The sequence below is a fragment of the Urocampus carinirostris genome, chromosome 4, assembly GCF_059441175.1.
Source record: "Urocampus carinirostris isolate Australia breed hairy pipefish chromosome 4, RoL_Ucar_1.0, whole genome shotgun sequence".
In the NCBI taxonomy this organism is placed as follows: domain Eukaryota; kingdom Metazoa; phylum Chordata; class Actinopteri; order Syngnathiformes; family Syngnathidae; genus Urocampus; species Urocampus carinirostris.
The window spans coordinates 52,173,950-52,199,034 of record NC_142352.1 but is presented as its reverse complement, the minus strand read 5'-3'; the positions used below and the strand labels follow the sequence as shown (position 1 = coordinate 52,199,034).

Genomic DNA, 25,085 nt, shown 5'->3' with positions numbered 1-25,085 from the left:
CATGTGTTGTTGGTGAATAATATTCTAAATAGCTGACCGAAAATGTCCATCTGATCTATGCTGATTTTTACTAGACAAAGTAAGGCACCCTATAGACCATCAATAATGGTAACGACGGAAAAAATAATTACAAAACCTCATTACTGAAAAAAAAAAACGTAATGTAACAGCATTATTTATCCCCAACAGTGGTATGGGTGAGCGTGTGGAAAGTTGTATGTCTCCGTGTGTCCTGCGATTAGCTGGCAAAAATTCAGGGTGATGTCTGTAAATCTGACTAACTCATCAAACATGAACCTTATCGCAATACATTAGTAATGTGTAACACAATGAAAATACACAATATTGGTAAACTCTTTTAATGACCACATTTCACTGAAATGGCAATATTCATACATAGGCAGTCAAATAAGGCAATTGCAAAATAAATCATTTTACATTTGAAGAGGGCAGCACAAAAAACTAACGCTGTAAGTTTGACCTTTCCCCAAATGCAGTGAGAACAGTTACACAACACTCATGATCACACTTTTCCTTTCCCAACATTCACTTCAGTTTTCAGCAATGTAGTAATTTCTCAGGTGAAACATCGCTCCATTAATGAGTTGGAACCAGTTTTTTTCCTGAAAATGACTGCTGTTGGTTCATAATGCAATCCTTGGTGATAACTTTTTTTAGTTTGAAAAAAAAAAAAGACTTTAAAATATTTATACATAATAAAGAGAAATCAAACTGGTCAACAGATAAACATGAGCAAAGACTAGCAGACCCAAAGAAAAAGCAGAATGTCCAAAAGCCCAACTGGTGGGCTGTTTAACGATCAAAACGCTAGGCTGTATCTGCGTTTTTGGCCACCTCTGTTCTGACCATTACCGCCGCTCCTCCGGTCGTTGCCTCTACGAAAATCATTACCACTGCGGCCCCCAGAATTATGGCCCCTTCCACCTCGAAATCTTCCCCCTCTATCCCCCCTTCGGTCCCCTTGCAAGTTAGCCGGCTTCTGCTCCAGTTCGGGGAGCTCTGTGGGCATGGTCAGCTGCCAACGGCGACCATCTTTCCAGGCATCCTGTTGAAAGAGCAGAGGCGTGATGGATGAAATGAAAAAAAAAAGCACATTCATTTTTGTCCACAATATGTTTGATACACATGAAAATGTAGTCAGTCTTATGCTATAATTGTGCTTTCCTTCTGGTTTGTCCACCATGGCCAAGGGAGGCCAGCACACTACGAGAAAAAATGATGGCGCTACTCGAGTCTATCTCAGGGGCCTTTAACTCATTTTACCCAGGGCCCACAGGAAACAGGCTCTGGTGAGGCTGGGCTGCATCAGGTTTTCTAAAAGAAAAGCTCTGATAAAAACATTACAATGTTCTTAAATATGTTCATTTGTTTAAGACAAAATAGGTTGAATAATAAAATCAATCATTCATAAATAAATAAAATGATAATGATACAGGAGATATAAACGACTGAAAAAACCCATAGCGCGGACTACAAAAATATTTTCAGTTCAATTGCCTGTGAACAATTCTTTTAACTTATAATTTTCTAAACTATAAAAGGAACAGTGAACATGAATTGTTCTAAACATGGGTTCTCTTGCCTACTCTTTGATGCTAGAAAAATGACGCCCCCCCCATAAAAACCACCACAAAATGACTAATTAATTAATCAAACAACAAACCTTTAAATTAAATTCAACGACAAAACGGAGGACAAATTCCCAGAAAATAACAAAAAATTCTTCAAATAAAAACTCACTATACTATAATCACTAATTAGATTTTTTTGTAATTAGCAAACACAATGTACTATCAGAACATTGGAGTGCTGGTTACTGCGAATGGGCCTCTTACACTGAAATACTTATATATCACATTAACCATGAATGAAGGGTATTTCTGATTAGCTTAATGCATCTTCATTGAAAAAAAACACGTATTTTTCTTCAAAAATAAGAACATTTTTAAGTGACCCAAAACTTTCAAACTATAGTGTAAATACAATACAGTGGGACCTCGCAACTCCGCGGTTCCACGTTCGCGGGTTCAGAGCTTTGCGGGTCCAAAAAATAATAATAATAAGATAAAATATATATATTTTTTTAAATAATTTTTGTAAGCATATTTGAAGGGGCGTCGCTACTTAGCAGATTTTCACTTTTCGCGGGTGGTTTTGGTCCCCATTAACCGGGTCTAAAAAATAATAATAAAATAATTTAAAAAACTAAAAAAAAATTTTTTTTTTTGCATTTTTGAAGGGCGTCGCTACTTCACGGATTTTCACTTTTCGCGGGTGGTTTTGGTTCCCATTAACCGCGATAACCGAGGGATTACTGTACTGCCTTACCTGATATTCCTTGACTTTGGCAACAGGGACATCAAAACAAACACCCTAACGGGAAAAAAAAAAGGATAAAATTACATGTGGGATTTGGTTTGCTTTTGGGTTGTTGGATAAAACGCATTTTTATATATTAGTACTGTGGCTTACAATGAGTAAGTATAGATAACATTCATTAACATCACTGCGTCCCAACGCATTCTGTCATTTGCTCTTGTTTTCGTTGACTTGGGTCAAATGTTTTACAGAAAAATGGCCAGTAGCCAGAGTTTTTTTAAATGAAGTGAAAACAATATATACAGTATTTAGTCTTAAAGTACTTTTAGCAATGCATACCATTTTCCCTTTGAGGAAAATCATCCTATGAATGTGATTTTCGACGTCCTCTCCTAGCTGTTCCTTGATACTTTTCCAGGCATAACCCATATTATTTATCTCATGAGAGCATTCCAACTGCATGGTGGTGAAGCCCTGATGAGGAAAAAAAGCAACAATATATATTGTGAACAAGACATTGATTGAATTACGATCAATGTATGACACAAATGGATAGGTTGAGGAATGAGGTAGTAAGAAAAACTGGTGTGGTGAGAGAGCTTGCTGAAAGGGTTGTTGAAAATGTTCTGAGATGGTTTGGACACATGGAAAGAATGTATGAAGGCTGTTTACTAAAAGGGTTTGGAGTGCATAAGTGGTGGGAAATAGAATGATAGAAAGGCCAAAATATAGTTGGATGGATGGTGTGATATGTGCTCTGGATGTGAGGTCGGTTAATCTAATGGATGCAAGAGTGTGTGCTAGGTATAGATGTGAATGGTGAAGGATGGTTAAGAATGACTGATATACTGCTAGATGCATATGATGTGGATGAGGTAAACCAGTGTATGCTGACGGGCCTCTCTGCTGATGAAGTGTTGCAAGGCACAACAATTCTCCCCTGTGCTGTGGGTTTAATTTGCGGTTGGGAAGATCTAAGGGTTTGGTGAATGTGAGTGTGTTCTCGACTTTAGCCACCCCCACTAGGAGAATGTGGCTTTGGTATACAGATGGATGACTAATAAGCACAATTCTGTGCTAATTTTTTTAAAAGTGAGCGTGAGAAAGAAAATGTATGCAGTTAGAACTTACAGCATCAGACGAGAGCAGAGACCGCTGCTCAAGTCTGGTCGTTCCGGAAATGTGTGCCAAGGCAGCAGCAAGTGCATTCACTGCGCCTTTTGCTTTGATAAGCTGCTCAGCAGACTCTCTGAAATATTCGATGGCTGATGCTGGAACTGAGTCCAAGAACCTGAATGAAAAAAATAATAATTTTAACTAAAAATATTTCAAATGGTGTATATTTCAAAATCAGTGTAATCAAAGTAGACTGTTGTGCATAACACACCTTTGAGCATCCTTGCAAGATGACTTGATAATGTCCTTTGTAGAGGGGACTCCCACTCGTCTGAATGAAATGCCCTGGAAAATTCATATGAATTCACTTTAACCCCCCAAATTAACATCCCTCTCTTTCTCAACAAAAAAGCAGTGCTTATTTTACACTACAAAGTCTGACAGTACACTTACAGCTTTGTTTTCGACATAGCGTAGTTGGTGATCCTCTGTCTTCTGATAAAAGCAGATGCAAACCCCTGTCCTTCCAGCTCTACCAGTTCTTCCTGAGCGATGAATGTAAGACTCCACATCCTATGAAGGGAAAAAGAGGTAAAAACGGGTTCACAAAAACGTGTATAAGCTGTAGTTATTTAAAGTTCTATGTGAAGTTTAGCAGCCCGTCCTACCTTAGGTGGAGAACACTGAACTACCAGATCAACTTCAGGAATATCTAACCCTCTGGCTGCCACGTTGGTTGCCACCAAAACCTCAAAGGTTCCGTTCCTGAAGCCTTTCAGGGTAATTTCCCTTTGTTTTTGGGGAATGTCGCCGTGGAGGGTCTGCGTACCCTGGGAGAGATGTCAACACACCAGAATATTACACCGATTGAAATCACCATCACACTAAAATTGTTTATATATATATATATTTAAAAAAAAAACATTAAAACCAATCACAATTAAGTCTTCATTAGCAGGCGTTGCAGACTAAGAGACTTGATTTGCATATATTCAATGAAGGTACCATATTTCCTAGACTCTAGAAAACCCAACTTGGCGAAAAAGGTGAAAGTGCGCCTTATAACCCCATGCGCCTTACATACTGCAAAAGACAGTGGATAAGATTATAAATGCATATATTATGAAATAGTACTGTCAAAAATATCTCGTTATTAGCACGTTAATGTAAATCAATTTTAACTGCGTCATTTAGGTGAGTGCAAGTTTCCTGATTAGTGTTACCAAGTAAGCTTTTGTTTTTATAAGCTGTGGCCAGTGGTAGAAACGTTAGATTAAAACTAGAGGATCTGCTTGAAACCCGAAAACAAAAACAATAGGTACGCCCCACGCATGTCTCCGGATCTTCAGCAACGCAATTGCAGCGGATTTAATGCTAGTTGCTAGAGAGTGAAACATTGAAGGACGGACTTCTGATTGGGTGAGCATGAGAGCGGAACAGAGATTGGGAGTCCTGCAACTCAATTTCCATTTAAAAAGATAGCCATCTTTTTTTTCACCCCTTACCCTATGAGCGACATTTTTGTACCCAACAACTTTTTTTTCTCTGGTATTGTTGTGGTTTAGAGATTGCTTACATTACGGGAAATTCTTGGCAAACAAATATTATTAATGATGGCCTTGGACGAAGGACTAGATAGATAGATAGATAGATACTTTATTCATCCCCGAAGGGAAATTCACATTTCCAGCAGCATCCCTGAGCTGAGAACAGTACAATAATAAAGTCAAAAGAATACAATATACAAATACCCAGTGTGACGTGCAAATGCCCACTGTAGCATGTTATATAGAGTAACTAAATAGTGCTACACAGAATACATATTGCAGTAAGATTTTGGCAGGAAGCAGGGTGACCCAAGACTTTTTCTGAGAAAAGTGAGAGGAAAACATTCCTAAGAAGTGATAATTACAAAACCCCTTTCACGTGGCGTGAAAGGGGACGGGCTCTACTTTTTACTCATGCTGCGTTAAGGCTATAAAGAGCCATTCATATCTGGAGAGACTTTGAGATTTTTGCTTCAATAAAGTCTCTCTCTGACGTCGCTGATTCCCGCATCTTTTTTGAATACATACGAGAAGATCCCAGCGGTGGCTCCACATCAGTATGATGTCTGAATCTTGCATAACTTGGTGTGGGGCTGAAGCCGGCGTCCCAACCACATGCAAGTGCCTGTGTGAGTAATATAGCGGGCCTTCTGGGGGACCACAGAGCTAGCATTGCTTCTGACTTTAAAACCACTTTCGCCGCAGTGGAGGTCAAACTGGACAGCATCCAGTCTACACTAGTAGATCACTGGCAACGTATTATGATTCTCGAAGATGGATCAGCCTAAAGCCTACAACAAATCTAAGCTCTCGAGGTAATGTGTGTGCTGCTAGCGGATAGCAGTGCTAGGCTAACCCCTAAGATCACGGATATAGGGGGAGGAGTCGCCGCAACAACAGCCGGATCATCAGCCTTCCAGTCTGTCGAGGGCCCGAATGGGATAGCATTTTTTCAGACTTCCCGTGGAGGTATTAGGCGAATCAACGTTCCAATCTTCACCAGAGTTGGACCAGACAAACAGAGCACTAATTTCCAAACAAGGATCACACCTGCGCCCTGTGGTCGTTAGCTTGCATCGCTACCAAATGAAGAAGCTGATCGCAATGAGGCACGTAAAAGGCGAGGCAGGCTGCAATAGTAGAACTCCCATCCAAATCTACGAGGATTTTGCTACAGAGGTGCATGTGGAATGTGCCAAATACCGGGAGGTCATACCAGAGTTGTATAAACTTGATTTGAGACCTGCTCTACTGTTACCCGCGCATCTGCTCATAACGCTTGATGAAGGTTCGAGGAGGAGGTTCTCATTTACGGACAAGGCTGACAACTTCACGGCGAACTACCAGCGTGTTCCGGGCCCCACATAGCACCACAACTATTTCTCTTTTTTTTCAGACTGAAGTCGGCTCACCTGCTCATTGCTTGGCAATATGAACGTTCACTTTCAAGTATGTTTTTTTTAATTAAATATTTCTAAATACTTGTTCATACAGTTCACGTTATTAGCCATTATTCATTATTTACCGTCTTACTGCTGTAACAAATTTCCAAAATGCGGGACGAATAAAGGATTATCTTAACTTATCTTATCTTGACCTCACCCACTAAGACTGTACCGATTTGCCCATTTCTGATTTTGACGTTCTTTTGTGATATACTTAGCAGTGACGGTAGATTATTTTTTTTCCTCTTATACACTTTATTGGTCTACTGCCGCATGCCTTATTGGCTGTCTGCTAATTTTTGGTGGTGCAACTCACGTCATTGCTGTTGCTCAGCATCGACGGTTGGCTAATGAGTAGAGCTTCTCATTTTGTTTATCAGGTAATTAATGTGTTATTCTTATTACTACTTCTACTTTGACTATTGGTTGCTAAGACTTATAGCAGTGTTTGGGATCATTTTTGACATAACTTATTTCACTTAAATCATATTTCTTATGTCTTGATTTTTTTTTTTTTAGATACCCACCATGTGTTGACATCTGTGAAAATTACAATTATTCTGTTTATCAAGGACGGTCTTTCGTTTTCTCCCTCTCTTTTTATTTCCCTTAAGAGTTGCGGGACTAGAAAGAATTAGAAAGTAGATTATGATAGGAAAGTACACATATGTTAGTTATTTGTATAATTTTCCACTACCAAGACTTGAAAGGGGGTATCAAAATTAGTAAAGATATTCAGGGAGTGGAAAAACCTTTCATTCGTGGGAAGGATTTTTTGGTTTGTTGTAGCTATTGTTTTACCAGCTGCGCGGGGGAAACTGTCATAGGCTTCTGAACTCATTTATTTTTTTTAACTAAATTCATTTTTTTGTTTTTTGTTTCTTCATTTGGGGATTTAGCGGCTATTGGGTTGAATGGAAATGCTACATGGTTGTCTAAAAGCTCATCTATTTCCAATGATATTTGACACTCATGTTTCAGAACCAGCCTGGACCTGGTGCAGCCGTGTCTATGACATAGCTGATTTTAAGGGACTGGGGAAGCCTCATGGATGTGAGGTGAGATTTGTCTCCTTAAACACTTGTAGTGAATAAAAGTGGTAAATTTTACCGTTTTGATAGTTCAATATGCTTTAATCAAGACACACACACTCTTAGATTTATAGACCTTTCTTTTACTAATCATCGACAGAAGAAGCTTGAATAGAACACAAAATAATAATAAGAAAAAAAGACAACTAGAAGTTAAGAACTTAAACTGGCACCATTTGAATAAACCACAACGTTAGCTTGATTATTATGCTATTGTATTTTGATAGTTTATAAAAACAATTTTAAATCCTGAGGGGCATTTTGTTATTGTGGTGGGCACTTTATCAGTTTGCTAATAAATCTTTAGAAATTGGTCAAACGCTTCTAGCGGCGGCCGACGGGCCGGCGAGTCGTCCGGCCGGCTCTGGCCATCCGATCGGCGGCATCGGCGCCGCAGAAGAAGAGGCTCAATACAGAGGTAAGAATCCCACCAAAAGAAGACACGTGTGGAACACAAGTCCCAAAAAATAAACACATTCCTTTCGAAAAATTATGAAAAAATACAAACAATTCTACAAAGGTTCCCCATGTACACTTGTTCTTTTATAGAAGCGCTACAATGCGTCCGAGCACGTGGAAGATTTCAAAAGAAGGAGGATCGGAAGGGGGGAGGGGGATGGAATCGACACGAGAAGGCCACAGTCCCGACCGGACCCCCGCCCAGAAAATCTTCTCCGCCCTTTCCCGCGACCCGACACGGGCTTAGAAAATTTGCATAAGAAGGCATGCTTTCCGGGAGCGGACGGGGAGGAACGGCGTCGCCTTTTCTTCAAATACTGCTGGATGGGAAAAGTGCATGGCTGCCTGGACTGGCCTGGCACAATTGGCAACTCCACGGGCGTTTGATCCGGTACAAAACAGAGAAATCAACATTTAAGGCAGCAAAACACTGAAAGGGTGCGGGTCCACGTGTCACAGTGCGAGTCCAGACAAATCAAAAGAAGGCACTGCCAGTACCTACGGAGGGCGGGGGGCGCCACCGGACGGTATGACGGGCCGACGCCGGTCGCGTGACCGTCGCGACCGCGACACCGAACGAAAGAGGCACCGTCGATGAGCGAGTAGGGAACAGGCGGGATTTCTTCTCGGATCCGGCAGAACCGCCAGAAGAAGCCGGCTTGTGCTTTTTTTTTTTTTATTCGCTCGCCGTTGGCTAATGTCAATGGATTCTGGCGCTTCATCACTTTTGCTGCTGCTGGATCTTAGTGCTGCTTTTGACACAGTGCGCCACAATATCCTACTAGAACGGTTGGAAAAATGGATTGGTCTCTCAGGAGCTGTCCTCTCGTGGTTCAAATCCTACCTCTCAGATAGGACACACTGTGTTAAATATGGTGAAACGACATCTGAGCCCTTTAATGTTACCTGCGGTGTTCCGCAGGGTTCAGTGCTCGGCCCCCTACTTTTCAACATTTACATGCTTCCATTAGGTGATATTATTCGCAAGTACAATATCAGCTTCCATTGCTATGCAGACGACACTCAACTATATCTTCCGTTGGAGGAATCTTCCACACTAAACTGTGGAAATTTGGAGGCCTGTCTCACTGAGATAAAAGAGTGGATGTCACTCAATTTCTTGCGTCTTAACTCTGAAAAGACTGAAATGTTAGTCATTGGTCCTTCTAAATGCCGGGACTTATTCTCAAAAACTGCTGTGAACATTGACAAATGTCACATCACACAGAGTGACTCAGTTAAAAATTTAGGTGTCATATTTGACCCTGATCTATCCTTTGAGATGCATGTAAAGCAAATTACTAGAACTGCCTTCTTCCATCTTCGCAACATTGCTAAAATCCGTTCAATACTGTCTCAGTCTGATGCGGAAACAATAATTCATGCATTTGTTACCTCCCGTCTCGATTACTGCAATGCACTACTCTCCGGTCTCCCGAAGTCCAGAATCAAGTCTCTTCAGCTAGTACAAAATGCCGCAGCGAGGCTCTTAACCAGGACAAAAAAGTACGATCACATAACACCGATTTTGGCTAACCTGCATTGGCTCCCAGTTAGCCAAAGATGTGACTTCAAAGTTCTCTTAGTATTGTACAAAATCATACATGGACTTGCTCCCTCTTATCTTTCAGATCTGATCTGCCACTATGTCCCGTTCCGAAGCCTACGATCTGAGAGTGCTGGTCTTCTGATGATCCCGAGAGCAAAGAAGTCTTCTGCTGGTTCGAGAGCGTTCTCCATCCGGGCACCGGTGCTGTGGAATGCTCTTCCCCCTGAGATTCGATCTGCAACCTCAGTGGAAATGTTTAAATCTAAACTTAAAACTCACTTCTACTCCATTGCATACGAATAACCTACTCCTCTTGTCGGTTGAAAATAGTTTGTGTAATATAGTGTAACAATCTGTGAAGCCCTTTGAGACTCTTCGTGATTTAGGGCTATACAAATAAAAATGACTTGACTTGACTTGACACTTTATTTCAGAAACCTGTGGTCCTAGTTTCAGTCTACGCCTTGAATCTGGACGATCATCGTTTTATGAGAACATTTAGATATACCATTCCAAACCCGAACTCTCATTTTTTCGATAATGGCGGGTGACATGAATTGCATTTTAAATCCGTCATTGGACAGATCTAGCGCTTGTTCTGTATCAACACCTAAAACAGCCCTCATGGACTTTATGGAACTGTATGGTTTTGTAGACCCATGGAGGTTCTTAAATCCCTCAGCTAGACAGTACTCCTGTTTTGCATACCCACAGATCATTTTCTCGAATACATTACTTCTTGGTCAATAAAGCAGTTATTTCCTCTGCTATCTTTACTCAATATTGCCTCAACACCACATCAGATAACTTTTCAGTAATTTTAGGGTTACGTTGGGACCTTAAACCCAAAGAGTATAGGCCCTGGCGCTTTGACCCTCATTTACTGGCTGATGTGAACTTCTGTGAATACATGGCAGAATCAATTACGTTTTACAGTGAGACCAACAAAAGTGAGGAGATTTCCCCCTCGTTACTTTGGGAAACTCTGAAAGCTTATGCTAGAGGAAGAATTCTCATATTCAACATATCTAATGAAGTAGCATAGAATCCGTCAGAGGGAACTGGAGGAAGCTATAAGTAAAATGGATGTGGTACTGTCTACCACTAATTCATCTGCTTTATACAAAGATAGGTTGAAACTCAGGACGGAACTTGATCCCCACTTGACTAGAGGCAGAACACCGTAGACTCCACTCTTGTGGGGTATTATATGAACATGGCGATAAAGCTGCTCGTCTCTTGGCACACCATCTGAAAGTTAGATTGGCCTCCAAAGTGTACAATACGTCAAGTTACCCAACTTCTTGTTCTGGAGATAAACGAAACATTCAGGTAATTTTATGTTAATTTATACACGTCCCAATCTCCTAATGTTGAAAGTCAATTACTTGATTTCTTTGATAAGCTGATTCTACTGAAAGTTTCGCCAACCGACAAAAAGATACTGGAGGCCCCTCTGACCGTTAGGAATATTAAGGAAGCCATTCATTCAATGCGCAATGGTACCTCAACTGGTATTGACGGTTACTCTGTTGAGTTCTACAAACGATTCTCGAATTTGCTTAAACCTCTCCTACCGACATGTACAAGCAGTCATTTACCGAGGGCACCCTTCGGATCACAATTAGACTGTATAGCTTATCCATAAGAAAGGCAAGGACACAACAGCTTGCGCTTCATATCGTCCAATTTATTTTCTTTCTGTTGACATAATTCTTGCCAAAGTGCTGGTGCGTCGTTTGGAAGGCATTATGTCAAAAGTGATATATGACCAAACAGGCTTTATAAAGCAAAGGCATTCTTTCGCCAATGTAACACGGCTGCCCAACATCATTCACACTTCCTCAGTCTCGTCTGAGCCAGAGGTTGTGATCTCTCTTGATGCAGAAAAGGCCTTCAACAGGGCAGAGTGGACATACCCATTTTATTTTTTGCAATGCTTTGTTTTAGTACATGTTTCATCTCTTGCTATTGGACCCCTGTCTTTAAAGTCAATGAGTGGATTCAAAGGCATAAAAAAGGCTGGCCTTGTATGCCGATAATCTGCTCCTTTATATTTGTGACCCCCTTCACCAGCATCCCAAATATTCTCAATTTGTTGGTATCATTTGGTGACATTTTTGGATCAAGACGCTGTGCAACTTTCATAATCAATTAATATCATTTTCTCTCAACAGTTCAGGTTATCCGTTGAATTTGTTCGCAAGTTGCTTCAGTGTTATATTTTGTATGAAATGTATGTTTAAGGCTTGTATAAGTAACCTGTATCGTTTTAATACAGAAAAATACACTTTTAATAAAATAATATGCTCTATAAGGTTACAAACCAGGCTGAATAATAAAGCAAAGTACTGAAAAACAAAGCTAGACAACTGTGGTCTGTGAAGCTCTTTGAGACTCCTTGTGATTAAGGGTTATACAAATAAACATGACTTGACTATAGAAATAAATTAAGTTAAGTTTAACTTACTTTTGAAAGAGTTAGGTGACTTCCTCCTCCATGGTAAAAGGTGGACGAAAAAAGTGATCCAACCATTTTCTCCACCGCATCAAGCTTTTTTATTCCACTTTCATTTCACAAGAAACAGATTGCCTCTTCTTTACTTTACACCAACCATATCGAATGGATGCACGAGATATTAAACAATAAAAATGTCGAAGTTCGTAGCATACTAGAGATACAGTGCAGTGTGTTTACACGAACTAGGAAGTAGAAGCCGGATTTCTTCTTCGGGGAGGATGCTGGGTGACCTCTCACACCGCCACGCGGCAGAAAGAAGCACTACAGCACTGTCCTCTACTCGAAAAAAGGTGCACACAATACAAAATCTAACTTACAGCAATGTGCGGATATTTTTCAACATCCTGAAAAAATGTTCGCATCTATCGTATTGCCCAAGTCGAATGTTTGTAAGTCGGGGAGCGTCTGTACAAGCTAAACATTTATAATGGTGAACTTTTCTCAGTTAATCACGTGCCCAGCGAGATGTCGTATAATCGAATACCTGGGTGTAGTCATTACGCGTTCTAAATGCACTCTTCGAGAAAATTTTTGTAACTCTAACATCTGCAGTTAAGTCAGACCCGCAGAGATGGGTTGCATATTGAATACAATATTTTGCAATTTTGGTCAGAGACATTTTTTAACTGATCAGCTATTGCTCCAATACAGGGGTGGCTAACCCGGTCATCGAGAGCCGCATGTCCTGCATGTGTGTGGAGTCTCTCTGCTCGAATACAGGTGATTCCAAGCTCTCACAAAGCTTGCTAACAAGCTGAAAATTGGCATCACCTGTGTTGGAGCAGAGAAACCTCCAAAACATGAAGGACATGCGGCTCTCGAGGACCGGGTTGGCCACCCCTGCACTAATATGTACCATAAGTGTATAAAAGTAACAACAGTTATGAATAAATACGGTACCACTTACTGAAATTTTAGTTTAATGCCCCTCAGTCCAGTGGGCCTCATACAGACTCTGTCCTACTTAAGAACGAGATACATTCCGGACGATCAATCGTAAGTTTAATTTGTTCGTAAGAAGCTTCAGTGCTATATATTGTATGGAATGTATGTTTAAGGTTCATACAAGTATGTTTAAGAATTGTATGAGTAACCTGTATTGTTTTGTACTAAAAAAATAACAGTTCTTAAATATGCTCTATAAAGATAAATAAAGTCAAGTTTAACTTACTTTTGGAAGATGAGCTTGAAGAGTTAGGAGACTTCCTCCTCTGTAGTAGAAAGCGATCCAACCATTTTATCAACCGCATCAAGCTTTCTTATTCTACTTTCATTTCAAAAGAAACAACTCGTCTCTTCTTTACACTTTACACCAACCATATTGAATGGATGCACGGGACATTAAACAATAAAAATGTAAAACGTTCTTAGCGCGCTGGAGATACAATATAGCATGTTTACACATGAACTAGGAAGAGGAAGCCGAATTTCTTCTTCAAGGTGGATTCTGGGTAAGCTCACACAGCGCCACACGCCGGTAGTGGCGGGAAGAAGCACTACAGTACTGTCCTGTACTCGGAAAAAGGTGCACAATACAAAATCTAACTTACAGCAATCTCTGGATATTTGGTGACATCCTGGAACCAATATTCGTATCTACGTTTTTTTTTCTTAGCTCAAATGTTTGTAAGTAGCAAATATGACAAAATACTATTTTTTGGGGGGGTGTCTTAAAGAGTGAAAAAAACTGTAGTTTAGTCAAAGAGTGGACAAAAGATTGTGAACTGACCTAAATTTCCAATTAAAGACTTTATCCAAGCCTACTCATCATGTAAAGCTTGTCAAATCAAAGTATCAGTATTTGCTTACCTGTTTGATAGAGCTATTCATGGAAAGTTCATTGGCCTCCTTCTTAGTCTCACAGAAGACTATGGTTCGCCCGTTACTGCCGCTGTACACTTGGATTACATCTCCGAGCACAGCTGCACGTTGTGACCAGTGGCATGATATGGCCAGGTGCTGCATAGAGTGGAACATATTAATGCTATTAATTGATTATGTTGGATTTCTAAATTTACAAAGAAATAAAACTGACTTCTGACTAATTTATACTTGAGATGCCATAGATGAACATTGCTTGGATGAAGAACTTAATTTTGCTACCAAAATTGTGTTATGTAGAACACTAAAAAGGCTTACATTTGCCAAAACAGTTGTAACTGACAAATAACTGTAAATCCCGGATTACAGAGAACAACCGAATGGAATCCGCGACAAAACTTTATTTTATTATTTATTCGAGCTTCACCCGATTTAAAGCCAGGCTTAAACAGCCATACAAATGAAACAATTTACATCCATATCCAACATTTTAAGCCCACGCACACAGGCACAAACAGTGCTGGGAATTTAGCATTGACACATTTGGCTGTAGAACACCAACAGGGCCGTTCAAAATGGTGATTACAAAGACGGGTACATATTTACTTCTGCGACTAAAGAAAACGCTAATAGGGGCTACATCGTGTAAAATTTGAGCCCTACATTTCTAGACAAAACACCAAGGCAACCTTACTGTGGAGAATAGTGGCTGATTGCAAAAGACGTGGAAGTCGTGTTTGTGTTGCCATTCGTGGTTGCGCAGTACTGGACCATTTTGCATTCACTTGTTATTGTTCCTTGAGGATTAAATCTAACTTTAGCTACCTGACATTGACGCCGATCATAGGTTTTTGATAGTTGACTTCCACTGCTGTTCTATTCAGATGTATAAATTGAGGACTTAATTTGTTGGTGGATAAGTTGAGATATAAAGACTATGTGGTAAACATTCAATTAACTACTGTTATACCTAACATCCTGCCCCTGTTGTGTCATGAATGTTTTCAGGCGTCATTGCTATGTTTGTATTTCGAGCGCATGCATTATAGTAACGCCGTTTTCCTCAGTGCTGAAAATAAATAAATAAATAAATAAATAAAAGCTGCACTGCACTCTATTTGATCCGCCATGCTTAAAAGGTAGTGGCTTGTAGTCTGGAATTTATGGTACACACAACCACTTACTTCCACATTCATTGCTGTCCTCTTGGTTTTTGTACCAATCAGATCAACACGCTTGCAATCATGCTTCATGTATTTTTTGGCAACGTTGTAGACCCATGGAGGGCAGGTTGCAGAAAACAGAAGAGTCTGGGGGTTCGGCTCACCATCTGGTTGGAGCGCACACGCATGCACACACACACACACACACACACACACACGCATCAAAAAGAAAAAAAACACTATTTTTCTCACACTACGACAAAATGTTAACAGTTTTTATACATCCATAGTAGTTACTTTAAAACAGTTTTGCAACTCATGAAAGGCATTACATGAACAATTTTGGTGTAGTCATCACTAAATAAAAATAGAAATGTTGAAGTTAAAATTACACTGATGTCAGTAAGGATTGCTCACCCCATTAAATGGTGAGTCAAAAAGTAGGTAAGCTTTTTAAGCCACTGCTTATAGAAATATTTCCTCAAAATGAGAGAGGAGTTTTAAACTATAAAAATTTGAATTAAGGCTTAGTTTCTCTTTGTTGTGAGTTCTGTATATAAAAATAAAAAACATATACCTTTTTTGTTATATGAAGCAGCAAGAATTTCTTCAACTTGTTCAGCAAATCCCATGTCCAGCATTTGGTCGACCTCATCCAGAACTACATGCTTCAGTTTGGTTAGGTCAAGTTTATGATTAAGAATGTTGTCTTTAATGCGGCCTGGAGTTCCGACCAAAATGTCAATTCCTCTCCGGATAACCTGAACTGTTGAGAGAAAATAATATTAATCGATTATGAGATATATCGTGTCGAGATAAGAAATGAAAATCCACATTAAGTTACCACTTTTACTACTTTCAAGTAGTTATTGTAATAAAATCAAGCTTGTTTACAATAGACTTACTTTGTGGGTTGTACGCACTACCTCCATAAAAACAGCAGACGTTTACTTTCTTGGCTATGTCTTTAAAGTCTGTGGCGACCTGGATGGCTAATTCTCTTGTGGGAGCCAACACCAACACCTGCAAATACAGTATGAGGGGAAAAGATGGAAATCTGTCCTTCATGAGGAGACAGCAAAAACAAAATGATGAATTTTATGAGTGTTCACACCTTAGGGGGGCGACCTCTGGTCCCCTCTGATTTATCCAACTGGAGCTTCTCCACCAGAGGTATTGCAAAGGAGAAAGTCTTTCCTGTTCCTGTGCGGGCTTGGGCCAGTACATCATGCCCATCATAGACGTGATCAAACGTCTGGACCTGAATATCAAACAAGTAGGAGACTCCTCGAGCTAAAAAAGAAAACAGGTGTGGCTGTGTGAGTGCCAAAAACAAAATTGGATGACAGAGCACAAAGCAATCAAGTGACCATAAAAAGGGCACAAAATCCCTACTTGGTCATTGGTCGCTTCATGAAATGAAATGAATGAAATGATCTGCATTTATATAGCGCTTTTCAAGTCAATGACTTCCCAAAGCGCTTTACATTGTGCTTCACATTTCCCAATAGCGGCCGTGATCTGTGCAGCCATGTAAGGCGCTAACCTGCTTATTAGGGGTATTGGGGTTTCAGTGTCTTACCCAAGGACACTTCGGCATGTAACACGGACAAGCCGGGATTCGAACTGGGATCCCTCAATCCTAAAACGATCGCTCTACCTCCTGAGCTACTGCCGCCCCAGCTTCAATGTTAATCGGTGTAAATCACAGGTCCCAAACCATTTTGTAGCTAAGAGCTACTTTTTGTCGATAATTAGAACAATGGGTAACCAGTCTGATGCGCGTTTCTGAAATACCATGTTTTACAATATTGTTACTATGCTATCAGGCTAATTGTGAACTGATCTGTGGGCACCTCAGTTGTCCTTAGGAGCGCCACATTGGAGGCTCCTGGGTAAATCGTCATAAATGTAAGCTACTGGTGGTGAGCGCTTCCTAGATCAAAGGACAATGGCAAGCATAGCAAGGCTTCCTAATAGCGTAAAAAATATGCAAATTTCAAACATGAAGGAACCGTCAAAGCTAGCTTAAAAGCGAACAAAAACACCTAAAATGCAAGTGACATTTAAGGATTGGGACTAGCACCTTTGAGTTTTTGAATTGTGCCTTCAGAAATTCTGAAATTGGAGAAAGCGCCTTCTTTCTGCTCTGGCGTTTCCTCCTAAGCAATTGGAAGGAAATAGAAAGGGGACAAAGTATGGGGACAGAGCAAAATTCAATTAGATATGTACAACCCCTGGCAAAAAGTATGGAATTTTCTTTTGTAGAAAAACTCAGATCACAAAGATGAAAAAAATCTCATGGTCATTCCAAAGTGCAACATATTGGCAATTAAAAACACTAAATAAAATTAAAAATATTGCAATGGTCAGTAAATGATACTTTTTTTAGGGCAATTGCAGGGAAATAAATATGGTATCGCTCGATTCTGAGGGGAAAAAAAATTTGGAATCAGTGCATTTTGAGTAGAAAAAAAGGACATACCCAGTCAATTTCCTTTCCTTAATTGGGCACCTGCCTTAGATTAAGTCTGCTCGTCAGTCATTAGTTAAAAACAGTGCAGTAGTTACACCTTGGAGGACTCCTGGACTAAATGGATTTGCAAGAATCATGGCTCAGACAAGAGTGACGTCTTGAGACCAAAGATAGGACCGTCAAACTTCTTGAAGAAGCTAACTCTACTGTATGGTTGCCAAAGATGTGGGCAGTTCAGTCAGCGGTATCAAAGATTTGGACCAAGTACAAACAGCATGGGAAGGTTGTTAAAGTCAAGCGTACTGGTAGGCCAAGGAAGACATGTAGTCCCCAAGACTAACGATGAAAGGCCATATGACTTATTAACAGAAAACGCACAACAAGACCAATTAAGAAGAATAGAGAGGAAGTTGGGAGTCACTATATGTGACAGAACTGTGGAAAATAGCCGACCGGAAAATGAATTTTCAAATAGGAAAGCTCAAAGGAAATCATTGTTGACGTTTAAACAAAATAGAACAAGACTGCAATGGGCTAAGGAGAGGAAATCATGGACCGTGGATGACTGGATAAAGGCTATCTTCAGTGATGACTCACAAATCTATATTGGACAAGGTGATGATGCTGGAACATTTGTTTAGTGCCGTTCCGGTGAGATTTACAAAAAGCACTGCCTAAAGAAAACATAAAAATTTCCACAGTCCTTAATTATATGGGGCTGCATGTCAGGCAAAGGCACTGCCGAGATTGCTGGGGTCAAATTTGAAATAAATGCACAAGTTTACATTGACATTTTGGACAGCTTTATTACTCCATTAACTAAAATAATGTTTGAGGATGATGAACTTATTTTCCAAGATGACATGCCACAGAGCCAAAACTGTGAAAGCTTGGAGAATGCTTTTTTCTAGGTTTGTTCTGTTATCTCTCACTTTTTGTGATTTATTGTTTTATTGTCTGCTCCTATCTTCGGTGTTTTTCTTCCCGTTTTGACAACTACACTTTGGATTACTTCTATCCTATGGACATGGGTTTTAGCGCACAAAAATGTGTTTATTCAAGGAATCAACTCCTTGCCCTGAAAAATTCTCGTGCCGGCGTAATGAAGGGGCCTATCGTGGAAGAAGAGCCGGAGCTAGCTAAGCGGCTAGCGGCGTTATAAGTCTTCGGTACCATTCGTAATCATGGTAAATGCGAACTCACTACCAAAAAAGATCATCGAGTGCTGGTGGAAAACATTAAAGCGCACAGGGAGCGCAGTTGCTGTGTTTTGCGGAAACGTGGCTCACGTTTAGCATTCCGGACGCTAACGTGTAGCCACCCGGAGCTACCCGGCTTCAACGCCGCTATACAGAGACACGAAAGCCGGGGGGAATCGGAGAGGAGGCGGACTTGCTAACACGAGGTGGTGTATCCCTGGATTTTTACAAAGAAAAGATTTCCATCTGCCGCAGGGATGTCGAACTTTTGGACTAGCGTGACGTCATCCACTCCGCTACAAGCACCCCTAGGGCATCATGTTAATCTGTTAATAAACAACGGGGTAGACTGCTGGAAGTGTGAATTTCCCTACGGGGATGAATAAAGTATCTATCTATCTATCTATCTAGATAATAAAATGTCAGGGTGAGTACTTATCTAAGACTGATGATTCCATACTTTTTGCTAGGGGTTGTTGTAAGCACAACAGCCATCAGACTAATGTTTAAGTTCTTACATCTTCATGTTCTTATAGTACAGGGGTGGCTAACCCGGTCCTGGAGGGCTGCATGTCCTGCATGTTTTGGAGGTTTCTCTGCTCCAATACAGGAGATTCCAATCACTTGAATCGTTATCAAGCTCTCACAAAGCCTGCTAACAAGCTGAAAATTGGCGTCACCTGTGATGGAGCAGAGAACCCCCCAAAACAATGTGCGGCTCTCCAGGACCGGGTTAACCACCCCTGTTAAAGTAATACACACAATTTGCCTCTTAGAATATAATTACCAGTCTTACCGTTTCTTTTTCACTCTCACTTGGAGAGTCAGACTGGGATGGTGACTGCTGTGGGGTTGGCGCTGGTGTGTCTGGCATGGAATGTTCATTTATTTGAACTTTAGCGGTTGCTTTCGTTTTCTTCTTCTAAACCCCCCCAAGATTTAACATAAATAGTTATACAATTAATTAGTAATACAAATTGATAAAATAACCAACACCCACCTCCTTGGCTGTTTCACAGCTCTTCTTTTTCTTTGGTGGCTCAAAAATATCAGTGTTGCCGTTCAGGTCGGTGGCTACTTCTACATGGCCATTGACCTGGTCCTCTGCAAGCTTGTATTTTTTCTTTTTCGGTACTGGACAACCAAGGTCCAGCTTGTTAATCACTTCTTTCTTTATGTTCAGTTTCTTGCCATCCATAGATTTGATCTTAACATTAAAGGGTGTTAGAGAAAGCTTCTTAATTTTATTAGGTCAACATGATACTTGAGTATTTGTAGACTTACAGAACACAAGTGCCACAGATCAGAAGCTACAATTGAATGTCCGTTTTTTTAAATTAAAAAGGACAATTGAGTACAAAATTAACAACATGTAATCAAAATTGGTGCATCTCTGGCAGTGTGTAAACATTAAACAATAAAATTTAAAACTAAATAAAAAAAGAAATGTATTAGTAATCAGGACTAGGTAATGCAAGAGTGAAGTAAACAGAACTAGGAAATAGGGCTGCACGGTTAACTGAAATCAATATCTATGTGATGTAGTGCGATTGTGTGCTCGTCAGACACTGTGGCTTAAGCAGACAGCATCCACAACATAGCTTCCAGGAGTCGCTGTTTACTAGTAAAGCATGTCGATATGATTACACCTCGTGTTATCTTAATTTTAAGGACCATTTCTGTACTTTTTACATACAGCTCACATTAATATGTGAATAAAATTAACATTTCAATTGCCTATAAGTTTTATTTTGAGAATAAAATAGGAGCAAAATGTCAATGTTTATCAACCATACTACAACTCAATACAACATTTTATTTATATCTGTACATTCAAGGAAACTGTGCGGGTCAGATGTATCGACATTTCGTTCTGTATACACGTGTACTAGAATGACAATAAAGTAGATCTGAATCTGAATCTGAATGAGATTCATCTCATGTTAGATCCTTTGCCATCTGTTTTTTTGCATTTGACAAGTTTGTTTTCTCCACTCTGCAACATCCATCGCAGGTACCGTGAATAAAAGTCTGATAATTAGATAATTTTACTGAATTTATGTAAGGCAGGTACATCACTCATGGTCAAGTGGATTTGGCGTTTTAAACTCGCGACCAATTTTTAATTCCCGTTGCACCCAATATTTTGCAATCGTGGTCAGCAATTTTTCGACTGGTCAACAATAGTTGCACAAATACAGTAATATGCAGTCAAACCTCAGGTATAACGCACACCCAAAACTTTTGAGTTCATTTTTTAGGTTAAAAAAACTTTGTGTGTACACCAAGAACTACAGTAATTACTGCTGTGTAGGTTCTCCATATGATGTAATGGTCAATAGCATTGCAAAGAATCCGTAGTTGTAAATCTTGCCTAGTGTAACTATCCCATTGCAATTTTTAAGACTACATGATAAATTTTCGGGAACTGCAGACATATAATACAGCCATTACAGAAAACCAAACTTAGTGAGAAAATCATTTACATCAATAAATTGTTGATGATCAAATCACATTTTTTTCCAGTATCAACAGATATATTACCAGTGTGTTTGTTCACTTTCACACACAATCAAGATAGGTGTACAGTTTAGATTTTTTTGAACGGTGTTGTGCCCTTTTCCGACTCCTATGCAAATTCCTCCCCCCCTCCGATTTTAAATGAAAAAAAAAAAACAACAATTTGTTTACACCGCGGGATCCAATGCAACCAGGGTTTCATTCACAATAAAATAAAACATTACATACGGATATTATAGTAAATCAAATAAATATTATTTGTGTACAATTAGTTGTGATTGCAGAAATCATAGCGTACAGTGACGTTGGTGACTTTTCCATCCGCGTTAACAAACGCATTTTGTAAAATAGGATCGCACTTTATTGTTTAAATAAACGTGTTATATAGACTAAGATCTCCCAATTATAATAATTAGCTTGCTTTATTTTTTTTAAAGCGAATTATATAGAATACGATTGCTTTTGTCGGAAGTGTACATTGACGTTGGTGACATTTTCATCTGCGTTAAAAAACGCAATTTGTAGAATAAGATCACGCTTTATTGTTTAAATAAACGAGTTATATAGACTAGGATCACCCAATTATTATAATTAGCTTGCATTATTGTTTTAATAAGCGTTTTATATAGAATATGATCAGGGGGGGAGGAATTTGCATAGGAGTAGGAAAAGGGCACAACACCGGTGTGTGATCGTGTTTTGTGTTAAATTGAACTGAACCAAATCATATACTTCTTGTTTGCAATTTTAAAAAGTGGAAAGTAACGCAGAAGGAATATACCATTATGACTGCGAAATCAGATTGTTGTGTCATACGACATAACAGGTTAGGAAGATCTTAAAAAATAATGTCTAAATATTTTAACCAACGTTGTAATACTACAATACTTCTAAAAAGAAACCGTGGATTTTACTTGAGTTTGTTGCTTTCCGCTTTAAACTTCCAGTGCCTTTACATTAAATACCCGAATTTGCTCACGTGGCGTTAAACGTGATCACCTATGCAACCCCAATTCGGAGATTTCGGACCCAATATCAAACCAAACTTCGATAACATGCACAATCGGTTTATAAACATAGGGCAACCTTTATAAGCAGATCACATTTTGACACGCCATTGATCAACAATTATATGTAGCCTAGCATAGCGCAGCACATGTCAACAATATGGAAGCAGACATGTCGGGGACACGATGCACTTCACGAGATTTTGAGATTAAAGACTCAAACAGAGGCACATCGTTTCCACTCACCGTCTGATGCTTAATATCCATGGCGGTGTCAAACTCTTCTGTAATCTTTTCAACCTTAATTTCGCTTTAAGAAAGTATTTTTCTCCCGGATGGAATCCTACTTGGTGGACACAAAGGGAATCTTTCGGCCATTCAAGTAAAATGAGAAGAGTTTGGTGCGCGCGCCTCAAAAATTAGGTGCATAGACATACTGTAAACGTAATAGATAGGGCGCTATATAGAAACAGACAATGGAATATATCTATCCTTTTTTTAGTTATTGAGGGGCAGGGTTATTATGAAAACGTTTGTTTATATACAGTACTAATTGAATAAACGAATGTGTTTCCAGGGTTGGGTAGGATTACTTTAACTTGATTACTTTCAATTACTTTTGCATTACTTCAATACCAAATAGGCTAATAAAAGACAAAAGAAACTAAATATGAATAAAATTATGACTCAACATGTGGTAAGCTTTCTCTCCTGGCTTTGATCTCCGGCAAAACTAACATAAAATGCAACAGAAACAAAATGAAAATAAATCCAAACAGCTTGCCAACATCATTTTTGCCGTTCCGTTACTCCCCACGCCTGCACAAAATTTAGTAACAGTATTCATATTTAGTTTCTTTTGTCTTTTATTAGCATATTTGGTATTGGAGCAATCCAAAAGTAATGGAAAGTAATCAAGTTAAAGTAACCCTACCCAACCCTGTGTGTTTCAAGTACTGTGCCGGGGGACTCTAATGTGCCAATGAATATTGTCTAGTGTGCCGCAGGAAATAATCCAATTTTATCTTTGCAAAAATCATGCCATTGTTCAGTATCTTTGCTTTCCTCAGTTGATCAGCCGGCTCAGTAAGCTTGGAGTGTGACTTTATGGTCATCATCACAGTTTTTTGTGACTGTGGCATGAAAATGATTTTTAAAAGTCCTGTTCCAAATCCAGTCGAAACGCCAACCCAAACCCCCCAAAAGATGAAAAAATAAGAGTCTTTTTGAGTGAGACTAATTAAACGCACGTACTTACAGGCACCACACAAACAGCTTGACAGAGGCTCTTAACACCAACCTGAGATTTAGTGATGGAAAAGGTGTGCCTTGGCTCAAGGTTGGGGGACCCCGGAATAAGCCACTTGGTATAATTAAGAATGAGTCATCAGTAACCACAGAAATATCCAAGCCTCCCTTGTATAATCGTCATAAATAATTGGATAGGACCCCCTAATAAGGGGTCCTTACCAGAGTGGGTAGTGTAGCCAAATATTTTACTCAAATAAAAGTACTGTTACTTCCGGATAATATTACTCAAGTAGAAGTGTAGTCATCTAAATACTTGATTGAGTATAAGATCTTACTTTTAAAAAAGTACTTGCTTACTCAAATACTGAGTAACTGTAGCAACGTCGTATTGTTTTTTTTAAACAACCAATCAGATAATTAAATTGTCAAATTGTCCAACAAAAAATACATTTAATTGCAAGTAGATTAAAATTATCAACGTAAATTCAAGAGCTTTGATAAACAATAAAAAAATTATAAATCAAAAAAATAAACCACATGTAGAACCAAGTAGCACATTTAAAGCCCCAAAACGTATCTCGACAGGCTTTGCAAGCAAAACAACAAGTTTGTCCATGAACTCGAACATAGGAGACATTACATATTGTAGCTGGTGTTTGGCACCCTTTGGAATTTTACCAATCTACTATTCAGTAACTTTTGGTGTGAGGCCAGGGATGCTCCTCTTCTGTGGTTTTATAGTCGGTATTGCAAAGTGACATTTTCGATCTGTTTCATCTGAATTGCAAAAAGCCCCCCGCTGGAGTTGAAAATGGTCACGTGACAAGGCTGCTATGTTTGATTGGTTAAACATTGTAGAGGCTGGCAGAGATTTCCGTCATAATAAAGTAGGACACGTATTTGCGTGGAGGGAATTTGTTAAGTAACGATTAACTACTTCAATGTTGCCGAATGTAGTGGATTAAAAGTATCATTTTTTCTTCACAATTTCTCTAAAGTAAATGAAAAAGGATAGAGGTTTAAAAATACTCATAGAAGCACATTTCCCAAAACATGCTCAAGTAAATGTAACGGAGTAAATATACTCAGTTACTACCCACCTCTGGTGCTAACAGGTCTTTTACTGTTAAAGAGAAATACATTTAAAATAAAATAATGATCAATTTCATAGTACGCAGTCTCCAACATTGAATCGTTTCTCCGGCGCCGTCACGAATGGCAGCCACTCCAGCAGCTCCCGTGTTATTTTCGATTGTTCTCAGTTATTTTTGATTGTTCTCAGCTTAGGGATGCTGCTGGAAAAGTGAATTTCCCTTCGGGGATGAATAAAGTATCTATCTATCTATCTATCTATCTATCCCAGGGGACTCCTGAAACCGGCATGATAATGGTTAATGGTAAAAAGGTGAGAGTTAAAAAAAGATATTTTTGGGACACTGTACAACCCAACAAAATATTGGGCTCTGTTGACCCACACAGTGTTTCAGTGATCTGGAGGAGTCACCATACACACACATACACCTTGGGGATATTGCTTGATATCAGAATATGGGATTAAGCCTGGATATGGTACTAGGCAT

General features: G+C 39.5%; 1 protein-coding gene across 2 annotated transcripts; it reads right to left on the bottom strand.

Annotated features, from left to right (window-relative positions):
* Positions 1 to 343: 343 nt before the first annotated feature.
* ddx21 (DEAD (Asp-Glu-Ala-Asp) box helicase 21) lies at positions 344 to 22,681 on the bottom strand. 2 transcript variants are annotated; one of them, XM_088334884.1, is made up of 16 exons: positions 22,501 to 22,681; positions 19,728 to 19,934; positions 19,524 to 19,649; positions 17,139 to 17,214; positions 16,167 to 16,345; positions 15,958 to 16,075; positions 15,630 to 15,818; positions 15,074 to 15,219; positions 13,878 to 14,027; positions 4,125 to 4,286; positions 3,910 to 4,029; positions 3,728 to 3,801; positions 3,472 to 3,631; positions 2,680 to 2,814; positions 2,350 to 2,394; positions 344 to 1,066 (listed from the first exon to the last, which is right to left on the bottom strand). In XM_088334884.1, the coding sequence occupies exons 1-16, from the start codon at positions 22,519 to 22,521 to the stop codon at positions 821 to 823; spliced, it is 2,154 nt and encodes a 717-aa protein (XP_088191010.1). In that variant the 5' UTR covers positions 22,522 to 22,681; the 3' UTR covers positions 344 to 820. The 2 variants fall into 2 exon arrangements, with proteins under 2 accessions (XP_088191010.1, XP_088191011.1); XM_088334885.1 differs by having other exon boundaries at positions 19,728 to 19,861; positions 22,501 to 22,665.
* Positions 22,682 to 25,085: the final 2,404 nt, after the last annotated feature.